The sequence below is a fragment of the Colobus angolensis genome, unplaced genomic scaffold (assembly GCF_000951035.1).
Source record: "Colobus angolensis palliatus isolate OR3802 unplaced genomic scaffold, Cang.pa_1.0 Scaffold21, whole genome shotgun sequence".
Classification (NCBI taxonomy): domain Eukaryota; kingdom Metazoa; phylum Chordata; class Mammalia; order Primates; family Cercopithecidae; genus Colobus; species Colobus angolensis.
This window is the reverse complement of record NW_012115266.1, coordinates 187,153-209,044: the sequence shown is the minus strand read 5'-3', so window position 1 is coordinate 209,044 and position 21,892 is coordinate 187,153. Positions and strand designations below refer to the sequence as shown.

General features: G+C 55.7%; 1 protein-coding gene across 2 annotated transcripts in view; it reads left to right on the top strand.

The window, feature by feature from the left end:
- Window positions 1-2,000: 2,000 nt before the first annotated feature.
- Window positions 2,001-21,892, top strand: part of ANO1 (anoctamin 1, calcium activated chloride channel) — a 102,937-nt gene continuing 83,045 nt past the window's right edge. The window contains exons 1-4 of one of the 2 annotated variants that reach the window (XR_001001807.1): window positions 2,001-2,261; window positions 4,344-4,676; window positions 19,515-19,613; window positions 20,430-20,581. Coding sequence is in view for 1 of the 2 variants with exons in the window: in XM_011942303.1 (XP_011797693.1) it covers window positions 2,110-2,133; window positions 4,344-4,676; window positions 19,515-19,613; window positions 20,430-20,581 (608 nt within the window). In the remaining variant the exon portion in view is untranslated. The remainder of the gene's footprint in view (window positions 2,262-4,343; window positions 4,677-19,514; window positions 19,614-20,429; window positions 20,582-21,892) is intronic. The other variant, XM_011942303.1, reaches the window with a different exon arrangement.

Genomic DNA, 21,892 nt, shown 5'->3' with positions numbered 1-21,892 from the left:
TAAGGATTTGTTTGCTATTACCATTATCCCTGCCAACTAGGGGTGTTTATGGGGCCCCGACCAGGTTCTGAGTCCCTGTGTACTGAGGTCAGGTTGGAACTGTGTTCTAACACATCTCTAGACAGTCCCTGGCCAGGCCTCTGGGGTCCTGCCATCCAGCTTTGGGGCTAATTTGCAAGTTGAGAACTTATGGGTAGATGGCTCAGAGACAGTCCCAGCACAGAGAGACCTGCAGAGGTTCTTCCAGGTGGACGGTCCAAGCTGTCGGTACAGTTACCATTCTGGGATCTGGAGGATTGTGTCCCTCTTTTCACAGCTCCACTAGGTGGTACCCCAGTAGGGACTCTGTGTGGGGGCTCCCATCCCACATTTTCCTTCTGTACTACCCTAGCAGAGGTTCTCCATGAGGGCTCTGCTCTTGCAGCAGACTACTGCCTGGACATCCAAGCATTTCCATACGTCCTGTGAAATCTAGGCGGAGGTTTCCAAACCCCAATTCTTGAAGGTGGGCTGGCCTTTCAAATATAAGAAGGGCCAGAGGGGCTGGCCACCTTAAGATCCCAGAGGATGCTGGATTCGCCCCGTGCCCTGAAAACCAGGTTGAATTACAAAGGGTTGAGAAGGACAGAAAGGTCATGCAGGGAGGGACACAGTGTCTGCAAAGGCAAGGAGGAGGGACTGGAGAAGGCCTGGGGGAGGGGGAGAGGAGGTTGGGTAAGGCAGTATGGGGAGGAGATGAGGAGGAATAGCCGAAGCTCTCAGGCGCGCCTGGGACTCAGGCAGGTGTGCCCTTCGACCCCTCGAGACCCCGTGTTCACCTATTGGGCGCCGGCGCATTCCCTGTGCATGTGTTCATGTCTTCCAGGAGCAGCTTCTGGTTGGGCTCTTTTGCCCACTCAGCCGTGGGGAGAGAAAAGCACCTTTAGTCGCCACCTCCTTGTGACCCTGCCCTTATCTGAGGTGTTAAGGGGAAGGCATATCTGCCACTGGGTGGCCGTCGGGGTGATAGGGATGGCCCCAGGCGCCTGGCCCCAGAATTAGATGGAGCGTCCATCCCGGCACGTTCTGGCCAGTGTGTGCTGAGCTTAGCAGAAACCATCATGCCCTCGGTGAAGCCTCCCGCTGTTCCTCATTTAGCAGAAACTGACCCTGGGGCTCAGAGGATCCAGAGCCTCCCCCAGGCCTTGCAGCTGGAGAGGGGCCAAGCCCAGATGTAGACCCAGGTCTGACTGACTACAGGGTCTACCGTGAAGCCACTGCCCTGTCCCGGGCTGGCCTCACCTGCTGCCCCACACTGTCCCAGACATACCTGTGGCCTGGTGTTGCCCAGACCTCCCCACTAGCCTGTGCTTATCTGCTGTCTGTACTGGCCCTGCTTAACCACTGCCTCAGGCCCCAGGACAGAACTGAGGCCCGCTAAATGGCTGCACTCTCCCCGTGCCCCGCAGCACCAGAGACAGAGCCCTGCACTGGGCTCAGCCAGCAGGAGTCTGGTATTCAGGGCCACTGAGCTGGGCAGCTCACCCGTGGGAGCCTCCGTTCCCTCCAGGTCAAATAAACCTAACTATAGTAACCCCTTCGTAGGGTCAGTTTGTGGGGACTCAGCGAGATGACATACCTGGGCTGAGAAACAGCGTCACCTGAGCCGTGGCTCCGACACCTTGGGCGTGCAGATGGGACTTGATGCTGAGCTCAGCCTCCCGCCTGCTCTGTAACCTGGGCTGCCCTGCCCTGCCGGGCCTGTTTCCTCCTTGGCAAATTGAGAAGAATAGCTCTTTCGTGCTTCTCCTGCAGAAGGAATGCAGGCCCCCTCTGTGCTGGCTGCAGACTTGTGATACTGGGGTTCCGTCCTTCAAGGGGCTGGGCATGGGAACCCACTGCCCTCAAAAGCCAGCCCTCCCCCACCCTGCCCCCTGAGCCCTCCCAAGCCACCCGCCCACAGGGGCGTGGTCCCGGCCCCTAAGCACCCTCAGACTTTGTCACAGAGGGCAAGCTGGGTGGGGCAGGCACACTGAGTCCAGGTCCTCCTGAAGGCCACCAGCACAGCAGGGCCCTGTGTTACTGTAGAGAGAAGGCAGTTGCTTAGTTTCAGCCTCCTGCCGGCACCAGATGCTGACCGGACCCTCCCAGGCGGTGAGCAGTGCTGTTTCCAGGAGAGGCATCTTAGGGCCAGAGAGGCCAAGGTGCCAGGGACATGGCCCCACCTGTCCCCTAACCAGGGGTGGAGGAGTCTAGACCCTTGACATCAACACCTATGAAAGGTGGGGCAGGCCCCAGCTAGCAGCCCTGGCCCAGAGCCTCCTCTCTCCTTCCCCTACAACTAAAAAGGACAGCCTCCACTCAAGGCCTTCCTTCCCCCGTCCCCCGCTGCAGTGCTGACCATTTGGTGAGGGGCTCCACCCTCCGGCTTCCCTGATGCAGTTTGGGTTGTATGCAGCCCACCCGCCTCAAAGGAGGATTCTGCCTGCCCCTTTTCCCGACCGGTGCACAGCCATTTAGAGCCATGGTGCAGCCAGAAGCTGCCCAGGGGCTCCGGGTGACCACGTGGGGAGACCCTCCAGGCCAGCGAGGCCCAAGCGCAGCTCTGTCCAAAGACCACGGGTGCTCGGGCCCTGCTCGGTACAGGACGCCGTCCCTGCACTCCATCGGGGAGGCCCTCTTCTCGGATGATGCCCCCCGGGGACTGATAGTACCACAGGGAGTGTCCTCACGTAGCCACAGGAACCGGAGGTGGAAACTGGCTGGAGGGATGAGGCGCAGTTCTGTGGACCATTAGCAGCTTGGAGTTGCCGGTTAGGCTCTATCCAGCATGGCTTTATTTATTTTTTCTTATTTCGGAAACCCAGATTGCTGATCGACCTGTCTGTCTTGATAACCAGCCAAACCCCTGGGGAATTCCAGCAATGCAGGCTTGGCTTCTGCCACGGTCCCTCACATTGCTGCTGTGGGAATATCTGGTTTTTAAACCAACCGCTCCACACTGCAATCGCCTGTGGCCCCCTAGAGTCCTTCAAACAAATAAGGAAACTGAGGTGGGGCCGGCCCTGTAGGAGCCCTAACCCCGCCCCCTTGGTCACCCCAGGGCACCCACCAGCAGTGCCCATCCATTCCATACCAGTGGCTCGCTGTCCTCTGCACCCAAAGGTGACCGACCGTGCAGGTGCTGCCGAAGGCCACGTGAGGGGAAGGTGCAAATGCAGGGGCGTTAACACCCCAGGAGTGACCCCCAGCCAAGAGAGGGCCAGAGCGGGTGCATGATCACCCAACTTCCTCACCCTCTGGGTACCGGCTGTGGGTGTGCCCTTCAAGGTCACTTCGAGGGTCCCCAGCAGGACGGAGCCCAGCTGCACATAGCAGTGGCCGCTCCTTAACCCACCCCTGTCAGCCTCTCTCCCCTTCACCCTACTCTGGCACCTGAGATCACCTCCCAAGTGAAACACTTGCACCCCTGGCCTCCGTTCAGGCTCCATTTGGGGGAGAGCCCCGACTAAGACAGCGAAAGCCTCACCTCTGGACACACAGCTCATTAGTGGCCCTGTGACCACCTTGAATGGCACTGCCTCTGGCGCTGGCCATCAGAGATAGAGATTTGCATGCACGGAACCTGGGCTCAGCTCTGCCTCAGCCCCATCCATGTGCGTGGGGAGCCCTCATTCACTTGGTAGCGTTTGCCATAGATTTTGTTGTTGTTGGGGGATGTTCTGTTTATTCGTTTAATTTTTAATTTGGGTGGGTACATAGTGGGTGTATAGAGTTATGGGGTACAGGAGATATTTGGGTACAGGTAATGCAATACGTAATAATCGCCTCATGGAAAATTGGGTATCTCTCCCCGCAAGCATTTATCCTGTGCGTTACAAGCAGTCCAGTTATGCTCCTTTAGTTACTTGTCCATGTACAATTAAATTATTATTGATGATAGTCCCCTGTTGTCCTATCAAATACTAGGTCTTATTCTTTCTCATTTTTTTGTTCCCATTAAGCATCCCCTACCATAGCTTTTTGCGAGCAGCCAGGGAGGTTCCTGACACCCAGCCTGGTCTAGTTTCATAGGTCAGGAGGGCTTCTGGGGGACCATATGTGGCTTGACACCCGCATGACCTCATGAATGATTAGCAGTGAATACCTCCTTCTCGAAGGTCAGCTCCCTGAAGACAGGGTCTTCTGCTGTGTTCCCAGGTGTATCCCAGCCCCCAGGACAGCACCTGGCCCATGGAGGGCGCTCAGGGAGGGTTTGTTGAATGAGTGAGTGAGGAGTGAGTGGATGAAGGGAGCAGCGCACGCTCCAAAGGCCCATCACCAGCAGCTCGATGGTGAATGGATGCCTTTTCTTCCACCCTTAGCTGCTGAACTCCTTATCTGTGGACCCTGATGCCGAGTGCAAGTATGGCCTGTACTTCAGAGATGGCCGGCGCAAGGTGGACTACATCCTGGTGTACCATCACAAGAGGTCCTCGGGCAGCCGGACCCTGGTCAGGAGGGTGCAGCACACTGACACCACCTCTGGGGCTCGCAGCGTCAAGCAGGACCACCCCCTGCCGGGCAAGGGGGCACCGCTGGACACGGGCTCCGCCGAGCCCCCGATGGACTACCACGAGGATGACAAGCGCTTCCGCAGAGAGGAGTATGAGGGCAACCTCCTGGAGGCGGGCCTGGAGCTGGAGCGGGACGAGGATGTAACTATCTCACTGCGCGCTGGCTTGTGGGGGCGGGCTGCGTGGGGCAGCGGGCGGCAGCTGCTTTCATCGTCAGAGGGTACGATGCTGGTGTCTTGTTTTAGCTTTAAGCTGTTCTTAAAGAAGGAGCAGATGGGCTGGGCGTGGTGGCTCACACCTTAATCCCAGTATTTTGGGAGGCCAAGGCGGGTGGATCACGAAGTCAAGAGATCGAGGCCATCCTGGCCATGGTGAAACCCCATCTCTACTAAAAATACAAAAATTAGCTGGGCGTGGTAGCATGAGTCTGTGGCCCCCCTACTTGGGAGGCTGAGGCAGGAGAATTGCTTGAACCTGGGAGGCGGAGGCTGCAGTGAGCGGAGATCACACCACTGCACTCCAGCCTGGCGACAGAGCGCGACTCTATCTCAAAAAAAAAGAAGAAGATATATGGGGCAGACAAAAACGCCGCTCTTGTTAAGTTGGGGTAGAAATTGCTTTTGAACAGCCTTGGGGAGTCCCGACCCGCTCCGGCCACATCTGCTCTGGGAGAGGGGCTGCCCTTCACAGCCACAACCTTCAGGGTCAGAGTATGCCATGCCTGCTTCTGGTCAGCTCCTTTCCTGGGAAGGTTTGCCCGATCGGGGGGAGGGAGGACAAAGCTCTCCTGGGAATCTTCCTGGATGGCGTCGGCCCTTCTCTGGACCTCAGTTTCTCATCTGTAGAGTGAGGAGTGGGTCCGGCTGAGCCCTGGGAGTCCCTGGTGCTCTGAAGTCCGTGGCTCTGTAACGCTGTGCTCTGAAGCCCTGCTCCCTAGCAAAGCCTGCGAATCTTCCTAGGAGAAAGATTTCTAGAGAGAACAAAAGGTCGAGCCACCCCGCGTGCCTGGCCGCCGCAGTGTCAAGGGTGCAGCTATGTGCAGAGAGAATGACTTTAGCAGCCCTGGCACAGCGGTGCTTCCTTCAGCGGCTCTGCTGGCTGCTGTGTGCTCCCCGGCTGACATCTTAACCTCTCTGTGCACAGGAGCCCTTCCTTCCATGAATATTGGGGGAAGGGCCCCAGCCTGCAGAGCCATCACTGTGCAGATGACCCAAGACTCAGTGAAGTCTCTAAAGCACATCGAAAACAGAAAAAGTAGTCGCCAGGTTAACTTAGAAACCGTGGAGTCCCCTGTGAATGCTGAAAATGAATGTTGGCATTGGTTTGATGTTCCATCCACAGGCACCACCGTGTCTGTAAATCACAAATGCCTTTGGTCCAGTGATAAGAATGTCCTCGGAGTATTTAGACCAAAAAAGCAAGTTAGTTGGGGAACCTGGAGTGGAACCGTCTCTGTTTTGTGACAAGTAGATATCGCTTTCCTTAAAAACAATCGAACATGCTCCATGGGGCCTCCCCGGACTTTGGCCTAGTGAGTCAAAGGGTCTTGTTTAACCTGGGGCATCTGTCTAGGTCTCCTTTCGCCTTCCCGAGGTCTGACAAGCCGTCAGGAGACTGTGAGTTCAGCCACCCAGGCGGGTCCCTTTGGGGTTTCGAGGGCAGGGGAGGAGCCTTACAAGTTTTGATGATCAGGAAGCCGAGATTTGATCCTGACAAGGATTCAGAGACTTTCTCCCTCCCTGCCTGACTTTGTCTGAGACACTTGGAAGAGGAGAGCAGTGGATTCCTGCTGGGTTTTCTCATGGTCCTGCCCTCCAGCCCTGTGGCTTTCAGAACAATGCGGCCACTATACAGGGTTGATTTCAGCATGTCAGGAAGGAACCAGCTCCATCAGGGGCACGAGAGACCAGGGAAGTGACAGCCGGGGCCACTCTCTGGGAGCTGAGGCCGAGAGACCTGGATTTTTTTTTCTTTTTTTTCTTTTTTCTTTTTTTATTATACTTTATGTTCTAGGGTACATGTGCACAACGTGCAGGTTTGTTACATGTGTATACATGGATTTTGAGCTTCGTGGTTCTTGTGTCATCTGTTCCCCAGGGGATTTTTCTTTCTTTCTTTCTTTCTTTTTTTATTGAGGTGGAGTCTCGCAGTGTCACCCAAACTGGAGTGCAGTGGCGTGATGTCAGCTCACTGCAAGCTCCGCCTCCTGGGTTCGCGCCATTCTCCTGCCTCAGCTTCCCAAGTAGCTGGGACTACAGGCGCCCGCCACCACGCCCGGCTAATTTTTTGTATTTTTAGCAGAGACGGGGTTTCACCGTGTTAGCCAGGATGGTCTCGATCTCCTGACCTTGTGATCCGCCCGCCTCAGCCTCCCAAGGTGCTGGGATTACAGGCGTGAGCCACTGCGCCCGGCCCCTCCCCAGGGGATTTTACCCTCCATCCCCGTCATTCTTTCCTGACTACAACTTTGAGATCTGACACTCAGCGGGAACTTCTGGGGCCTGGTAATTCTGACTGACTTCTGCCACATCCCTGACCTTCCAGTTATCCCGATGGAAAAGCTAGGCCTCACTTTCCCCATTTGTAAAACGGAGATAGCAAGAGTATTTGCATCACTGAGTTATCATAAGTAACCTTTGCGAAGTGCTTAAGTCAGAGTCTGGCGTGTGGCAGATGCTTGGCTGATATCGTATCACATATTATTGTTCATAGTGAAGCAGCAAGAAGCGCGAGAAAAGACCCTTTCCGAGTCTCATTAAATACTATCCCATAAGTATCTTTTTAAACATTTTATATTCTCTATCATGACTTTGGACAGTAACATTGGTTACTGTCACCACAATGATCTAGTTTTTAACCAGTGAAGTGACCCCAGCTTTTCATTGGTAATTTGGCTCGAGAACTACAAGAGGCTTTTCAGCAGTTGGTCTGGCCGTGTTTAAGATGAAACCGTGATTGCGGGGTAGGTGCGTCCGTTCAGGGTTTCAAAGGGCTGAGGTTGAGACGTTCCCACATCCCTCCTGGGGCCTCTCAAATCATAAACTGTTTTATGAGGGCCTCCTGGAGCCCTCATCTGAGCTGCACCAGCCCCTAGAGCTGTTGGAAGGAGCCACGGTTTGGGCGGCCTGTTGCTTCCCCTGCTCTCCTGGAGAGGGGCACAGCCAGAGTCTATTAAAAGGTTGCTGGGGCACACGCAGCGTCTGAGGTGTGTGTGGGCCCCTGTCAGCGCGGTTAGCAGACAGACCTGCTGCCGTATTCATTTCAGGGGGAAGAGGGACTCTTGGGAATGAACCTTTCCCGGAGGGGTGCTCAGATGACAAGGAGCAAAGGGTTTGCAATTTGGGAAATAAGATCACCTCCAACAGAGTCCAGTTGCACAATCTTACCCAACTGGAAGCAAAATTCAGGGCTTATGTGAGCTTTCCTGGGGAGAAAAATCCACAGAGTCTATCAGATACTCACATGCCCTATGACCTCCACCCCCAAAATTAAGACTGCTTGCTTTGAAGCAGGTGATATTTAACAGCATCCCCGGCCTCTATCTGGCCAGTAGCACCTCCCTCCGCGAGTTGTGAAAACAAACCAGAAATGTCCCCCGACATTGCCAGTGTACATGGGGGACAAAACCGCCCCCAGTTGAGAATCCCTGCACTAAAGGCTGGATGAGCAGGCAGAGGGAGAAGAGGGCCTGGAGGGAGAGAAAGGAGGACAGATGAGTGAGAGGGTCCCCTGGGGGGAGTGCCAGTCACCTCTGGGACCGTCTGCTGCGGCCAGGACAGGCAGCCTTACCGAGGTCACCAGCTGTGCAGGTGTGACCTGGCCTCTGTTCCTAAGGTGCTGGTGGGTGTGACACACTGCGTCGCTCCTGGGCAAAGTGTGCTGCGAGCCCCACACAGGTGTGTGCAGCCCCGACCCCCCGCACGTGCCTCCTCACTGAGTCCAGATGTTCCTTGGCTGGTCATCTCATGATGACCTGAAGGACGGGCTTGGCTGAGTGCACAACGGGGCCAGTTCTTGGAGATCGGATAACAGCTGTGTCGTGCCCTGCACCTGCCATAACAAAGGGCCACAGGTTAGGGGCTTACAACAACACAGATGGATGCTGTCGTAGCTTTGGAGGTGAGAAGTCCACACTCAAGGTGCCGGCAGGGCTGTGCTCCCTCTAAGGCTCCAGGGGAGGACCCTTCCTGCCTCTCCCAGCTCCTGGGTCTCCAGGTGTTCCTTGGCTGGTGGCCGCATCACTCTAATCTCAGCCTCTGTGGTCACTCGGCCCTCTCTGTTGTGTGTCCTCTTCTTGTCAGGACACCAGTCATTCTATTTGGGGCCCACCCCTGCAACTTTATCTTAACTCAGTTACATCTACAAAGACCCTGTTTCCAAGTGAGATCACACTGATAGGTGCCAGGAGTTAGGACTTGAACATATCTTTGTAGGGGACACCATTCAGCCCACTCCAGTAGCTGAGATGCTGCACTGGGCAGGCAATCCTGGAGTGGGCTGCCTTGGACGGGGCAGGCTGGAGCACACAGGTAGCAGCATGGGGCAGGGTCATGACTGAGGGCCAGGGCAGGCCAATGGTCTGGGAGAGTGACAGGCTCCAGCCTTGACCTGGTCTGCCTCACTGCAGGGCCCAGGATTGCACAGGAACCCCTGGGGGTCTTCTCAAAATGCAGGCTCTGGCTCAGCCAGTCTGGGGGACCCAGCACCTGGGGTGGCCGAGGCTCTGGTCCTGCCCAGACCATGCTTTGAGGTGTGAGGAGTGTGGGAAGGGCCTTTTGCACAAGCCAGGAGAGGCCTCCCCCGAGCAAGACCCCCAGCATCCACATGAGCCCCTGGAGCACCATGTGGTGCCCCAGGGGTGACCCCAGACCCAGACCCCAGCGCCGGCTCCAGAGAACCAAGAACCTGCGGAGGATGGAGCCAAGTCCCAAAGAGAGACCCGGGCGTGGGTCAAGAAAGCATGGGCACTTAGATCCACAGGGTGGCCTTCAAAGTGGGTTTACAGGAGGGGCTCAGAGACCCCAGGACAGCACTTCAGGGCAGGAAAAGACAGGAAGAGAGAAGGGCCCTGAGGCAGGGGGCCAGGGCTTCAGGAGTCTCTCCTCTCTCCCTCCCTCTTGCTCCATCTCTCCCTCCTTCTCTCTCTCCCTCTCAGTCTCCCTCTGTCTCTTTCTGTCTCTCCTCCTCCTCACCTCTTTTCCATCTCTACCTCTCTCTCTCTCTGTCTCTCACTGATCTCTGTCTCTCTCTCTCCCTCTGTCTCTCTGTAGTTCTTCCTGTTTCCTCTCTCTGTCTCTCTCTCCCGTCTGTCTCCTCTCCCTCTCTCTCATTCCCTTTCTCTCACTTCTCTCTCTCCTCTTTCTTCCCCTCTCTGTCTCTCTCTCTCTCTCTCTCTTCCCACTTCCCTCTTTTTCACTCTACCCCTCTCTCACTTTTTCTCTCCTCTCTTCCTCTCTCTGTCTCTCTCCTTCTCCCTCCCTCTCTCTCTCCATCTGTTTCCCTCTCCCTCCCCTTCTCTCTCTCCCTCTTTGACAGCCATGGGGTCAGCTTCCAGGGTTCCTAGGTTCCCATTAAAAGGACAAAAGAAGATTGTGGCCAACATGTTTTCTTGCAACTAAGACCCATTAGCCTTTTTGAAGTCCAGCCTCAAAGTCTGCTGGACGTTATTTATGTCCATGGGGTCATTGCAGAGAACGCCACACACTAAACTCTTGGCTGTGTGTGCTGGGGGGCGGCTGAGGCCTGCACTGCCCTGATGTTGAACCTGACCCAGGCTTTGGTAGATCCTGAGAAGGCCGTGGACACTGGACCCCTATAAAAGTCTGTTTGCTTTCATGCCGCTGCCCAGGGCTCAAGTCTGCGCCCCGCTGGCTCACCGCTGGTTCTCCGCATGCGTCCCCGTAGCGGGTGGGGCCGTCCCCATAGCAGCATCTGTTCACCATCTTCATGGATTCTGCTTTTGAAAAGCAAGTGAGGGCAGACTCCATGGGAGAAGGGCTGCTGCTTTCAGACAAAGCCCAGGGCTGGATGCGTGGGTGGTGGAGACGCAGCCTCTGAGCTCCGAGTGCGAGTTCAGACCCCACCCAGCCCCTCTGAGAGCCCAGTATGCGGATGTGGACCCAACTCAACCACTTCCTGGCTGAGCAACCCTGGGCAAGTGGCTTCACCGCTCTGCATCTCAACGTCCCCATCTGTAAAATGGAGGTGGTCGTGTGCCCTTCCTTGTGGAGTGGTGGGTGAGGGTTAAGAGAGTTAATCCTCGAGCTCACACAGGGACAGAGCTGGCCGGCGTTGGCTGTGAACTCCCCTTACCCGCAGGCCTGGGGCACAGCCCACTCCTCACCGCTCCTAGGGCCTGGCCCTGCTCCTGCCAGAGGGGAATCCCCCTTGGAAGAGAAGGGTCTCCATATGCCGGGAGGGGGGTGGTAGGGTTGCCATGGCCTCAGGACGGGGAGGGGCAGCCTTTTCTTGCCATTTCCCATGGAGGCCTTGTGGATGTGGGCAGGTGTGGAAGGCAGTCCTGGGGCTGTATTCATTGTCCGCAGGGCCCTGGGTACTGGCAGGGACTGGGGAGAGGCCCTCGCAGATTTGAGAATCGGGGATGGGGGCCTGGAATTTGAGGAGTCTCGGGTCTAATCCCAGCTCCTCAGCACAAATAAAAGCAACAAACATGCTCATGAGACTTGTCAGCTCCCCACCCCTACCAGAACCATGAGTAGGTGGGGCAGAAATTCCATCCTGAACTGAGAGTGGCACATCTGGCCTTTGAACCTGGCCCCGAACCTCACCCAGAAGCTCTTTGCACTAAAACTTGCAGTCCCCGTTCTCCCCCAGGGGAGGAAGAATGGGCCTCTTGCACAAAGGGATGTTAGGAACCTCTAGTCTACTCCTGAAGCTATTGCTCTGCTCTTGATTCCACTGCTACAGACTTCTTTGGTCCCTAAAGATTTTATGCCTCCCCAATCTTCAGCTGAGGCCCAAAACAGACTGGATGACTTTTATCACTGCCTGATTTTCTTTAGGCTTGTCTTGGTTTCATGGAAACATATTTCTTTTAACGTGAATTCTGGGCTGGGCGCCGTGGCTCATGCCTGTGATGGGAGCCTGAGGCGGAGGCGGGTGGATTACCTGAGGTCAGGAGTTCGAGATCAGCCTGGCCACATGACGAAACCCCATCTGTACTAAAAATACAAAAATTAGCCGAGTGTGGTGGCCGGTGCCTGTAGTTCCAGCTACTCAGGAGGCTGAGGCAAGAGAATTGCTTGAACCCAGGAGGCGGAGGTTGCAGTGAGTCGAGATCATGCCACTGCACTTCAGCCTGGGTGACAGAATGAGACTCTGTCGAAAGAAAGGAAGAAAGAAGGAAGGAAGGAAAGAAGGAAGGAAGGAAGGAAGGAAGGAAGGAAGGAAGGAAGGAAGGAAGGAAGGAAGGAAGGAGAGAGAAAGAGAGAGAGAGAGAGAATTCTGGACATTTTTTAAATTCATGTTTTTAAAGTGACCCCAAGACCATCATTGCACAGCTCTGCCGGGAGGCATCCCAGGCTGCTGGGGTGAAATCTTTGCCATTCTGGCTGCAGTTCTGAGCTCCTCATCTGTGTCCAGGCCCATGGTGTGCTGGAGTCATGTCCGTCTGGAATTCTGCAAGCTGGTTGTTACCCGTTGCTGGCTTGAAATAGACCATGGTGGGGTATTTACACCATGAAAATTGGCAGATGCTGCAAATCAGGGCTCCCCTCACCCCCGCCAGAGCCCTTCACCAGCATCTTCCTGTACCAGCCCCATGTGCCTTCTTGTCTTTGGAGGAGTTGAGCATTTCCCAACATGTCTGTTGAGTCTGTAATTCTTTTTATGATCTTTTTTATTTCTAGGAGTTCTATTTGGTTCCTTTCCAAGTCAGCTATGTCATGTTTTAATAGTTTCCTGTCCTTTGCAGATCTTTTCTATCTTGAGATTTATGTCTTTAAACGAGGTAAGCATAGCTGATTTATTACCCAGCTCATCCTTTACTAATCCCAAGCTGAGTGGGCCGATTTCTATCTCGGTCACTTCAGCTGGTTCTCCTCCCGGGGCTATCTCTTGTCCTGGTGGGGGCGGATCTGGTTCGCTTGTCCGCTAGTCATTGACCTTTTATAATCTGTGGGGTTTCCCAAAGCCTGGGATAAAGGTGACCTTGTCCAGAAAGGTTTGCAGCGTTACAGACGAGAGCCACCTCGAACTAAAGCCGCAGTCTGAGGTGCCCAGGTCTTCACAGGTGCCATGGCTGTAGGGGCCAGAGCTTCTCAGGGTGGGTTCCAGTCCTCCTTTTCCTTCCCTTTCTCTCCTCCTGCTCTGCTGGGCACCCGTATAGGTCCGTGGCCCTTTAGGAACCCGACTCCACAGCAGGAGGTGAGTGGGGGGCAAGCGAGCATCCCTTCCTGAGCTCCGCCTCCTGTCGGATCAGCAGTGACGACGTTACATTCTCATGGGAGCCCAAACCCTGTTATGAATAGCGCATGCGAGGGATCTAGATTGTGTGCTCCTTGTGAGAATCTAATGCCTGATGATCAGAGGTGGAACAGTTTAGGCCGGGAGGGGTGGCTCACGCCTGTAATCCCACCACTTTGGGAGGCAGAGGTGGGAGGATCACCTGAGGTCAGGAGTTCGAGACCAGCCTAGCCAACATGGTGAAACCCCATCTCTACTAAAAATGCAAAAATTAGCTGGGTGTGGTGGTGCTTGCCTGTAGTCCCAGCTACTTGGGAGGTTGAGGCAGGAGAATTGCTGGAACCTGGGAGGCGAAGGTTGCAGTGAACGAAGATTACGCCACCGCACTCCAACCTGGGTGACAGAGCGAGACTCTGTCTTAAAAAAAAAAAAAATTGAAGGGTAGAACAGTTTCATTTTGAAACCATCCCCCACCTCCAGCATTGTCCCGTGGAAAAATTGCCTTCCATGATAGGAGTCCTCCCCGGTGCCAAAAAGGTTGGGGACTGCTGTTTTAGGTCATTGAATTTCTTGTTTCTTTTCTTGTGGCGTATTCTTTACTATGTAAAGGGTTGATCTGGGTAATCTACCACCTTCAACAGAAGCAGGAATGTGAAACGCTATTTCTGCTGACTTAGCTATCATTTATTTCTTGACCAAGACATCACTGAGCAGGCCTAGGACCAGACCCCGTGGCAAGGACTGGGGTTAAAGAGCCCAGTCCCTGCCCCATGCTCAGGAAAGAGCAATGGCACCTGATCCATCCACGGAGCTGTGTTCCTTGGGTCCTCAGCTCACTTCAAGTCTGGAGACCATGTCAGGATAATGGGGGATGTGTGCTTGCTCCAGAGACAATCCCTCAACTGTGCTTCCTAGTCCCTGCCATGAGGAGCCAGGTCTTCCTGTGCAGCGTGGACGTGCTCAGCAGTAACTGTGGGGTGGGAAATGCCAGGCACGGACAATGACTGCTCCAGGCAGACCCCTGCCCAGGGACTGAGAGCATCTCTCGTCCTGCCCACGTGCCCTCCGGAGCCATGTGGGTGGAAGGTAGGAGTGAGCATTGCAGGGTCAAGGTCGGGCTGAGATCCCTCTACGTCTACTGTTCGTGGGCCTGGGACGAGGGGCTCTGGGCCTTCCCCGCCCCCTCGTCCATATTTACTGAAGTGGACAAACCGATAGCTACCGAAAGGTCGGAGAGGAGGCGGGTGGGAGTCTGAAAGCCGGGGCTGTCCTCGGCTGGCACAGAGTAGGCGCTTTATAAAGGCGGGCACCTTCCCTCTGCTTTCTCCCTCACTCGGTGGATGTCGTTGAGCCCCTGCTCTGTGGCCACTGCTGTTCCCAGTCCTAGGGACACATTCATCAGCTAAACAGATAAGCCTGGCTTCAGACCCAGTGTTCCAGCTCCTATCCGTGCTGGAAGCTGGTGCCAATGGGGAGAGGCAGGCAGATGCCAGGGCTGTTGAAAACTCGCCTGGTCATGAAGGGCTGACCAGGGATGCAGCGCTGGGCATCACATGCCCCCAAAGCCTATTTATGGCACAGAATGTGAACCCCTTGGGGCAGCCACCAAGCCTCCTGGTGTCTGCCCCCGAGTCTGACGGCAGAAGGATTAGACCACAGCAGCCCCGTGTCCTCGTGGACAGACAGGGTCAGAAGAGGCCTGTGCCTTCCTGATGGGGCCGCACGGCTCCCCAAAGGGCTGGGTGTTCTCCTCTTTGGGAGTTGAGGAAGCTGCGAACAGGGAAATGGGGATTTGCCCAGGTGTTCTGTGGGTGCTCAAGGGCCTCGGAGCCCAACCCCCAATGATGATGAGGCTCCTCGGCTTTCCTCTGTACCCAGCGGCCTGGACCGCTATGCACAGCACACACCCGTGGTTCCTGCCCAATACAGGAGGTGCCTGAACCGCTGTGCACGGCACACACACCCCACGGTTCCTGCCTGACACAGGAGGTGCTGTCTGGGGAGGCCCCTCTCAGTAGCCCTCTGACCTTCAGGCTTCAGCCCTCCAGCATCCCGACCCCATGACTGAGGGCTGGACGTCATAGTGAATGGTGCCCTCCAGGGTGTGGAGCAGCCTGTGAGGACCACAGTAGGTGAGGAAGGAAGCTTAACCCCTAGGAAGCCAAGGGCAACCTGAAAACCACCCAGGTCTGATCTTTAGGGGTGCAAACCTTCAAATCTTCTAGCAATTTCAAGTCCACGCTCCCCCTGCAGGGAGTCCCGTCCGTGGCCATGATCGGATGATAGAAGCACGCAGGGCCACCGCGCGGACTGAGGGTCTAGGCCCTCGGGCCACCGGGACTGTAGCGGGGAACCCTGGGCATCCCTGCCCACTGGGTATCCACCACGGGGACTCACTTGTCCTTTCTGTTTGTGATTTGCTTCTTCCTTCTGAAACAAAAATGTCAGACGCAACTCCAGGAAGGTCAGAGTTCTTTGGGGCTGGGTTCAGAGGGAGGTTTCCGCCTGCATAGTTAGTCTCTGAGCTAAGGTCAGCATCTTCTGTCCCCTCCGGTTGGGGGCTATCTGGGGGGCTGACTCTGTCCCCTTGCAGAGCCCCATGGTCTGGCCAGATGGGGCCTCACCACCCCCACAGCTGTGGCTCTTGGCCAAGTAGGTTCATGAACCTTAAAGACCCCTGCTACGGGGCCCAGAGTCGGGGCAGAATGCACTCCTCAGGGCGCTGGCTCGGGGCGAAGGGGACACGGCTGTCACTCCCAGTGTCTTCCTGCTGGGGACAGGCTGTGGTCAGCCCGGGCACCAGGCTTTAAAACATCCCACATGTGTTTTTGCCGAACTGGTCCCGTGACCCCTTTCTCGAATTTCAGCAGATGTTTCCCTGGGAGAGACCCCGTTGCTCACGTAAACAGGGGTGCATGATTTCCCAGGGAGGCCAGCAGCAGGCACCGGCTCCTTGACCACCATGCAGAAATCTTCATGGACTCAGAGGAATATATTTTGAGTCTTTGCGTGTGAGTGAGCAGAGCCCAGAAATAAATCTGTGTCTGCAGCAGGAAAAGACAGGCTCTCCCGCACGTGGGCTGTCTTTTCTCCTGACTCCGAAGTGCCCCATGGAGTCAGTGCTGTCCCTGTGGGTCACCAGGATGCAAGACCACCACCTCCCCAGCCTCAGTGCCCTCCGTGGCTCCCCAGCACTGAGGAGGTGGCTTTGAGCTTCTTGGCCGAAGGAGTCCGTGCTTGCGCAGGCAGGGCCTCAGCTGGACCAGGGCTGCTGAGAGCACCAGAGGCTCCCCTGCTGGAACAGGTCTTGTAATACCCAGTTTCCGATGAGGAAATGTAGGCTCAGAGAGGTTAAGTCACTTTGTGGAAACCACACGGGGGCAGGGCAGGATTCCAGCCCAGGCCACGCCGTTCCAGGCCTCTAAGCACGGTGCCCACTCAATCTGCCCCTCGAGGGCCACAGAAGGATCTGGGCTCATCTTGCCAGAGCCCCTGGTGCTGCCTCCTCCAGTTCACGCTGAGATCATCAGTTCTCAGCCCCTTATGTCCTTCAGCCTTGGGCTCCCCACAAGAGTCCCCAGGCCACACCGTGCCTGGGGTGGTCGAGTCCTGCTGTCTCCCTGAAGCAGCCTCAGGCCCCCACTCCTGGGTCCACGCTTCTGCACAGCTCCCCTAACCACTGGAACAGGCCCCTGCACAAAGCCCTGTAGGACCCCAATCTGCAGCTGCAGGGTGGGAGCAGGGGCTGAGCGGTGGCCCCCTGACCACATGCTCCTGGAGCATGCGAACGTGGCCTTGTTTGGAAGAAGGGTCTTCGCAGAGGGAATTAAGTTAAACATTTCTGGATGAGATCATCCTGGATTTAAGGTGGGCCATGAATCCAACAGCAGAGAATGGCAGAGGGAGATTCGAGACCTAGTGAGGAGAGGAGACCGTGCCACCGAGGAGCCAGCAGCTGGAGCGATGTGGCCACAGCCAGGGAACACCTGGAGCCCCCGGAAGCTGAGAGAGGCAGGAAGGATCCTCTCCTAGGGCCTTCGGAGGGAGACACTTTGTGGACTTCAGGCCTCCAGAGCTGAAGGAGAATGAACCTCTACAGTTTCAAGCTGCCCGCTTTGGGGTTACGTGTTACAGCAGCTGCAGGAGGATCCCACAATGGCCGGCATGGCACACACCTCAGGGCCTCAGTTTTCCCAGCTGTGAAATGAGGATGATGATGGGACCTGCCTCACAGGCTTGCGGTGAGGACGAAATGAGTTAATATGCATGGAATGCATGCAGCAGGGACTGGCGCATAACTGACACAGAGTGGATGTCATCCTCTGTCAACATTACTGTTACTGTTACTGTATTATTGCCCTTCGTTCATTCCTTCCATAAATCTGTGCAAAGCGGCTGCTCTGAGCCTGCCGTGGGCAGCAGAGCAGCACAGAAAAGACCTGAGTGGCGGTGCTGGGGAGAGGATGGTGTAGGGCAGGCCTGGTGGATGCAGCCGGAGGCCTCACCATCAGCGTAAGCGACTGTGGGTGGGCTTCAGGAGGAGCGACAAGACAGGATTCACCCCATGGCCATTTGCTTTTCTGTCGGATCAGGAAGAAGCATGGGATGAAGCTGGGGCATCAAGGAGGGTCTCCCTTCCTCGGTGGGTCACCTGAGGTGCCGGGGCCCTGCGTTTAACTCTCTCTGCTGGACCTGGAAGCTTCGCCCAGGTCCCCGGGACCGTCGCATTCACAGGCTTCCACCAAGGCTCTCACTGACTACATTGATTTGACCCACTTGAGATTTTGTTTTCTTAAAACTCATCCCCAAGTACACTTTGGGAGGCCGAGGCAGGCAGATCACCTGAGGTCAGGAGTTCCAGACCAGCCTGGCCAGCATGGTGAAATCCCGTCTCTACTAAAAATACAGAAATTAGCCAGGCATGGTGGTGCACACCTGTAATCCCAGCTACTCGGGAGACTGAGGTAGGAGAATCGCTTGAACCCAGGAGGCAGAGGTTGCAGTGAGCCGAGATCGCGCCACTGCACTCCAGCCTGGGCAACAAGAGTGAGACTCCATCTCAAAAAAACAAAAAATGATTAAAAACAAAACAAACAAAAACTCATCCCCAAGTGACTTTGGCTTCCTTGCTTTTTGTCAACAAGCTACAACGAACCTATGTACTTGTGTCAAACACTCAAGGGCTCCAGAACCCAGGTCAGGCCCTGAGCCTGCACCTGGTCGCTCTGCACCCAGAGGGGATGGATGAGGTCCCAGCCAGCACTCGCTCTTCCTTCCGTCTGCCTTTTTGCCAAGACTTCCCATCCCTCCCTTTAAGTCTCAGAATTGTGGAAAGGAGAGGTGGACGGGACCTCAGTCTGGAAGCCCCGGTCTGACCCCCAAGCCCCGGGGGACCAAGGCCCCCACTGCCCTTAGGCGGTTCTGGCTCAGGAGGATTCGGCACCGTTTTGCTTTTTGTTGAGTCAGCACCCCGGGCAGCTGGGTGGTCTTAGGGTGACAGGAAGGCTGATGGATGTGACATGTGCCTTTGATGGGGAAATACGTTGCGGCCGCATACATGCTGCTCATTTGGTAAAGGGACTCTCTTAAATGCAAAATCCAGAGGGGAGGGGGAAAGCTGGAGACGTTGGGGGCATCTTTGCACCTGATCCCCGATTAAGAGTGGGGAGTCCGGGCAGGGCTGCCTGTGTTTGAGCACAGCTCCACCCTACTGGCAGCAAGACTGTAGGCTGTGGTGACTTCATCTCCCCCAGCCTCAGTGTTCCCATCTGTAAAGGGGGCCTTTCTCATCAAGCTGGCCATGGAGGTTGATGGAGTCATTTCTCATGAAGCCCCTAGCTCGTGCCGCATCCTCGCCAGCCAGTGCTCGGTGACTCTCTGCTGTTCACTGTTGTCATTGAGGACCAAAGAGAGGTGACTTGGCCAAGCTTGCAGCTGTTTAGGGAGGGCGCTGGACTTGAACTCAGGCCCTCCTTCGAGCCCGTGCGCCAGGCTGCCCATTTTCTTTAGGATAAAGTCAGTGCAGATACAAGGGAACCCGGGAAGTGGACCTGGGGCAGGCAGAGGTGTGGCCCCGATCCACAGGGGGAAGATGCCCAGAGTAGGGACCATCTTCAGCCATCCCCTCCTCAGCACTGCTCAGGCACTCAGAGGTCCCTGAGTGATCCCAGGTGGAGGCCGAGGGGCCTGGGCTCTGCATCCTGAAAGGTCCTCTTTTATGGCCTGGGCCACTCTGGGGGCCCTCAGCTAAACCCTCCTGAAAACTTCCCCGAGTTTTGGAGTTGTACCCCCCGGGGATCCTCCTCTAAACCCTCCTGGCTCTTAAAGGTTCCCGTGTGACCTGGGGGAGCTCCCGTAGCCCCCTGCACTTCCTCCCACCTTCCACTAAAAGGGGATTCTAGATGCGCCTCAAAGTGTTGTCAGCGTGGAATGAGGTCACTGTAAAAGCAGCTATGCATGGTAGCTGCTCAATAAATAGTGGTGGTATCTGAAGATCAAGGTGGTTGTCCGCACAGATCCACCCACCCTGACCCAGAACCTTCCTTCTCTCTCCAGACTAAAATCCATGGAGTCGGGTTTGTGAAAATCCACGCCCCCTGGAATGTGCTGTGCAGAGAGGCCGAGTTTCTGAAACTGAAGATGCCGACGAAGAAGGTGGGTATTGATGATTCTGCTCCGAAATGAATTGCCAAGTCTAGAGGTCACTTGGACACCCGGTGGTGAAATGTGCATACCTAGAGGCCCTGAGTTTTATAAAAAGCCTAGTGGGCTTCACGGCTACCCCTGGGAGGACCATGTGGCTCGATGTGACAAGGCCTTCAGGCTCTGGAGTCCTGATGACCCAGCCCTGGGTGGTCTTTACAGACCCCAGACCAAACCCCACCAAGAGATGGTGCAGGCAGAAGAGCCCACCTGTCAGCTCCCGAGGAATTTATAGTACATGCAGACGCAGTTACAGTTCGGGCCCTGGTGCTTTCGTGTTTGTGGCATCTCAGCTAATTTATCAGATTCATTTTAATTACATTTTCTGGCTTACTGGGATTTTTCTTTTTAATCTGTGAAAACCTTATATCTAAAAAGCAGTTTGACAGTGTGTTCCCAGAAGCTTAGCTTGGAGTCGGTATTTACTCTGGCAGGCGGAAGGGTGAAGCTGGGCTAGCTAGCAAATCAGCCTCCTGCTTCTCGCATCCTCAGAGACCACTTGGATTACCTCTTTTGAAGCAAAAGTAAAGTTTAGCGGGGAAATTCTCTGGAATGAATTATAATTGTGCTTTTGGCTGGGCGCTCCTCAAACTCTGGGCTTTCACGGCGTGGGCAGGGAGGGGCGGTGCATTCCGGCCCACCCAGGCGCTCTGCTCTCAGGACGTGCCATTGCATGGGGTGGGATGGTTCTCTGACCATCTGAGAAGATTCCATGGATCGTGGTCCAGCAGGATGACACGGCTCCCTGGTCCCTTGTCTTATCTGCAGATGTACCACATTAATGAGACCCGTGGCCTCCTGAAAAAAATCAACTCTGTGCTCCAGAAAATCACAGACCCCATCCAGCCCAAAGTGGCTGAGCACAGGCCCCAGACCATGAAGAGACTCTCCTATCCCTTCTCCCGGGAGAAGCAGCATCTGTAAGTGAGGACCCCCAACCTGCTCCCCAAAAGGTCCTGTATGTGGGAATTTAACCTTCTAGCATGAGAAATGCAGATTGATTTTCTGCTCGCCAAAGAAGAGCGTGTTCTTGTAAGAGCTTTGTGGTTGCTGAGCCCAGAAGACATCATGGAAATGATTTCTAAGATCACTGTTAACTGAGGAGTTAGGAGGACACAGAATCTTGTTCTGCTTGGTGACACAGGAAAAACTTCTTTGGCCCGTGTGAGGACCCCAAAGCAGTGGTCTGGACATGCCTTCCCACCCGCTCCCCGCCGCCGCCGCCACCCCACCCCCCTCCAGGGTCTGGCTAACGAGGCCTCCTGCAGTCCAGGTAGCCTTGAGCCCAAGTGAGTCTCACTCCTTGTGGCAGAAATTGAAAAGTATCCCCAGGCAGAGGCCTGAGGCCCCAGGGACTCACCGCCAGCTGGCTTGCCTGGCAGGGCCATGCCTATTCTGGAACCTTCCCTCCTCCTCCGCTCCCGAAGGGCAGTGGGGCATAGCCACCTGGGTCAGCAGTGACTGCAAGGCCTCTGCGGGCCTCACTGGGCAGAGCTGGAGCGTGGGCAGAGGTGGGAATAGAAAGCTTGAGCCATGGGAACCCAGAGGGACTTTGGATGGAAGCTCTAGGGGGCAGGAGGGCTCCTGGACAGTACCGGCCTCACAGGGTCGGGGGGCATGGAAGAGCAGACAGGGAGGACAAACAGGTGCCACAGCTCACGGGGGCCCTTGCTTATAAATGTAGAAGGGGTGGAGCCATGAGCATCACGGGATGCTTTTACCAGGTCCTAATTCCTAGAGGGGACAGGACATGCCACCAGAGAGAAAGAAGCGACCCCCAAGCCCAGCCCTCTCCTCCAGCTCCAGAACAGGGGCTTGGGACATTAGAGGAAACTGCCCTTCTTCCAGGACCCCTGCCAACCTCCCTCGTCTCTGCCCTGGGTTGACGCTGTCAGCCCTACTGCCTGGCCAGGGCTGGGCTCACCTCCAGGCTCCGTGGAGGTGGAAACTGCCCCAGGCACCCTCCCCAGCTCTCCCCCAAGTGCCTTGGAGCTCAGGGAGAGCAGGGAGTGTGTTCCCAAGATGCCCCTCCACCCTCAGGAAGCCTCGGGCCATCCCTGTGCAGCCCATCAGGACCCAAACCATTGGAAGGGAGATTGTTTTCAAGGTTGGAACTGTCTGCCCGTGGCGGTGATACTGCCCCTGTGCCCCACCTTGCTGAAGCAGAGGCTTTCAAAACTGCCCGCTGAGGATGTCACCAAAAGGAAGAAGAGATCGATCTTCCGGGGGGG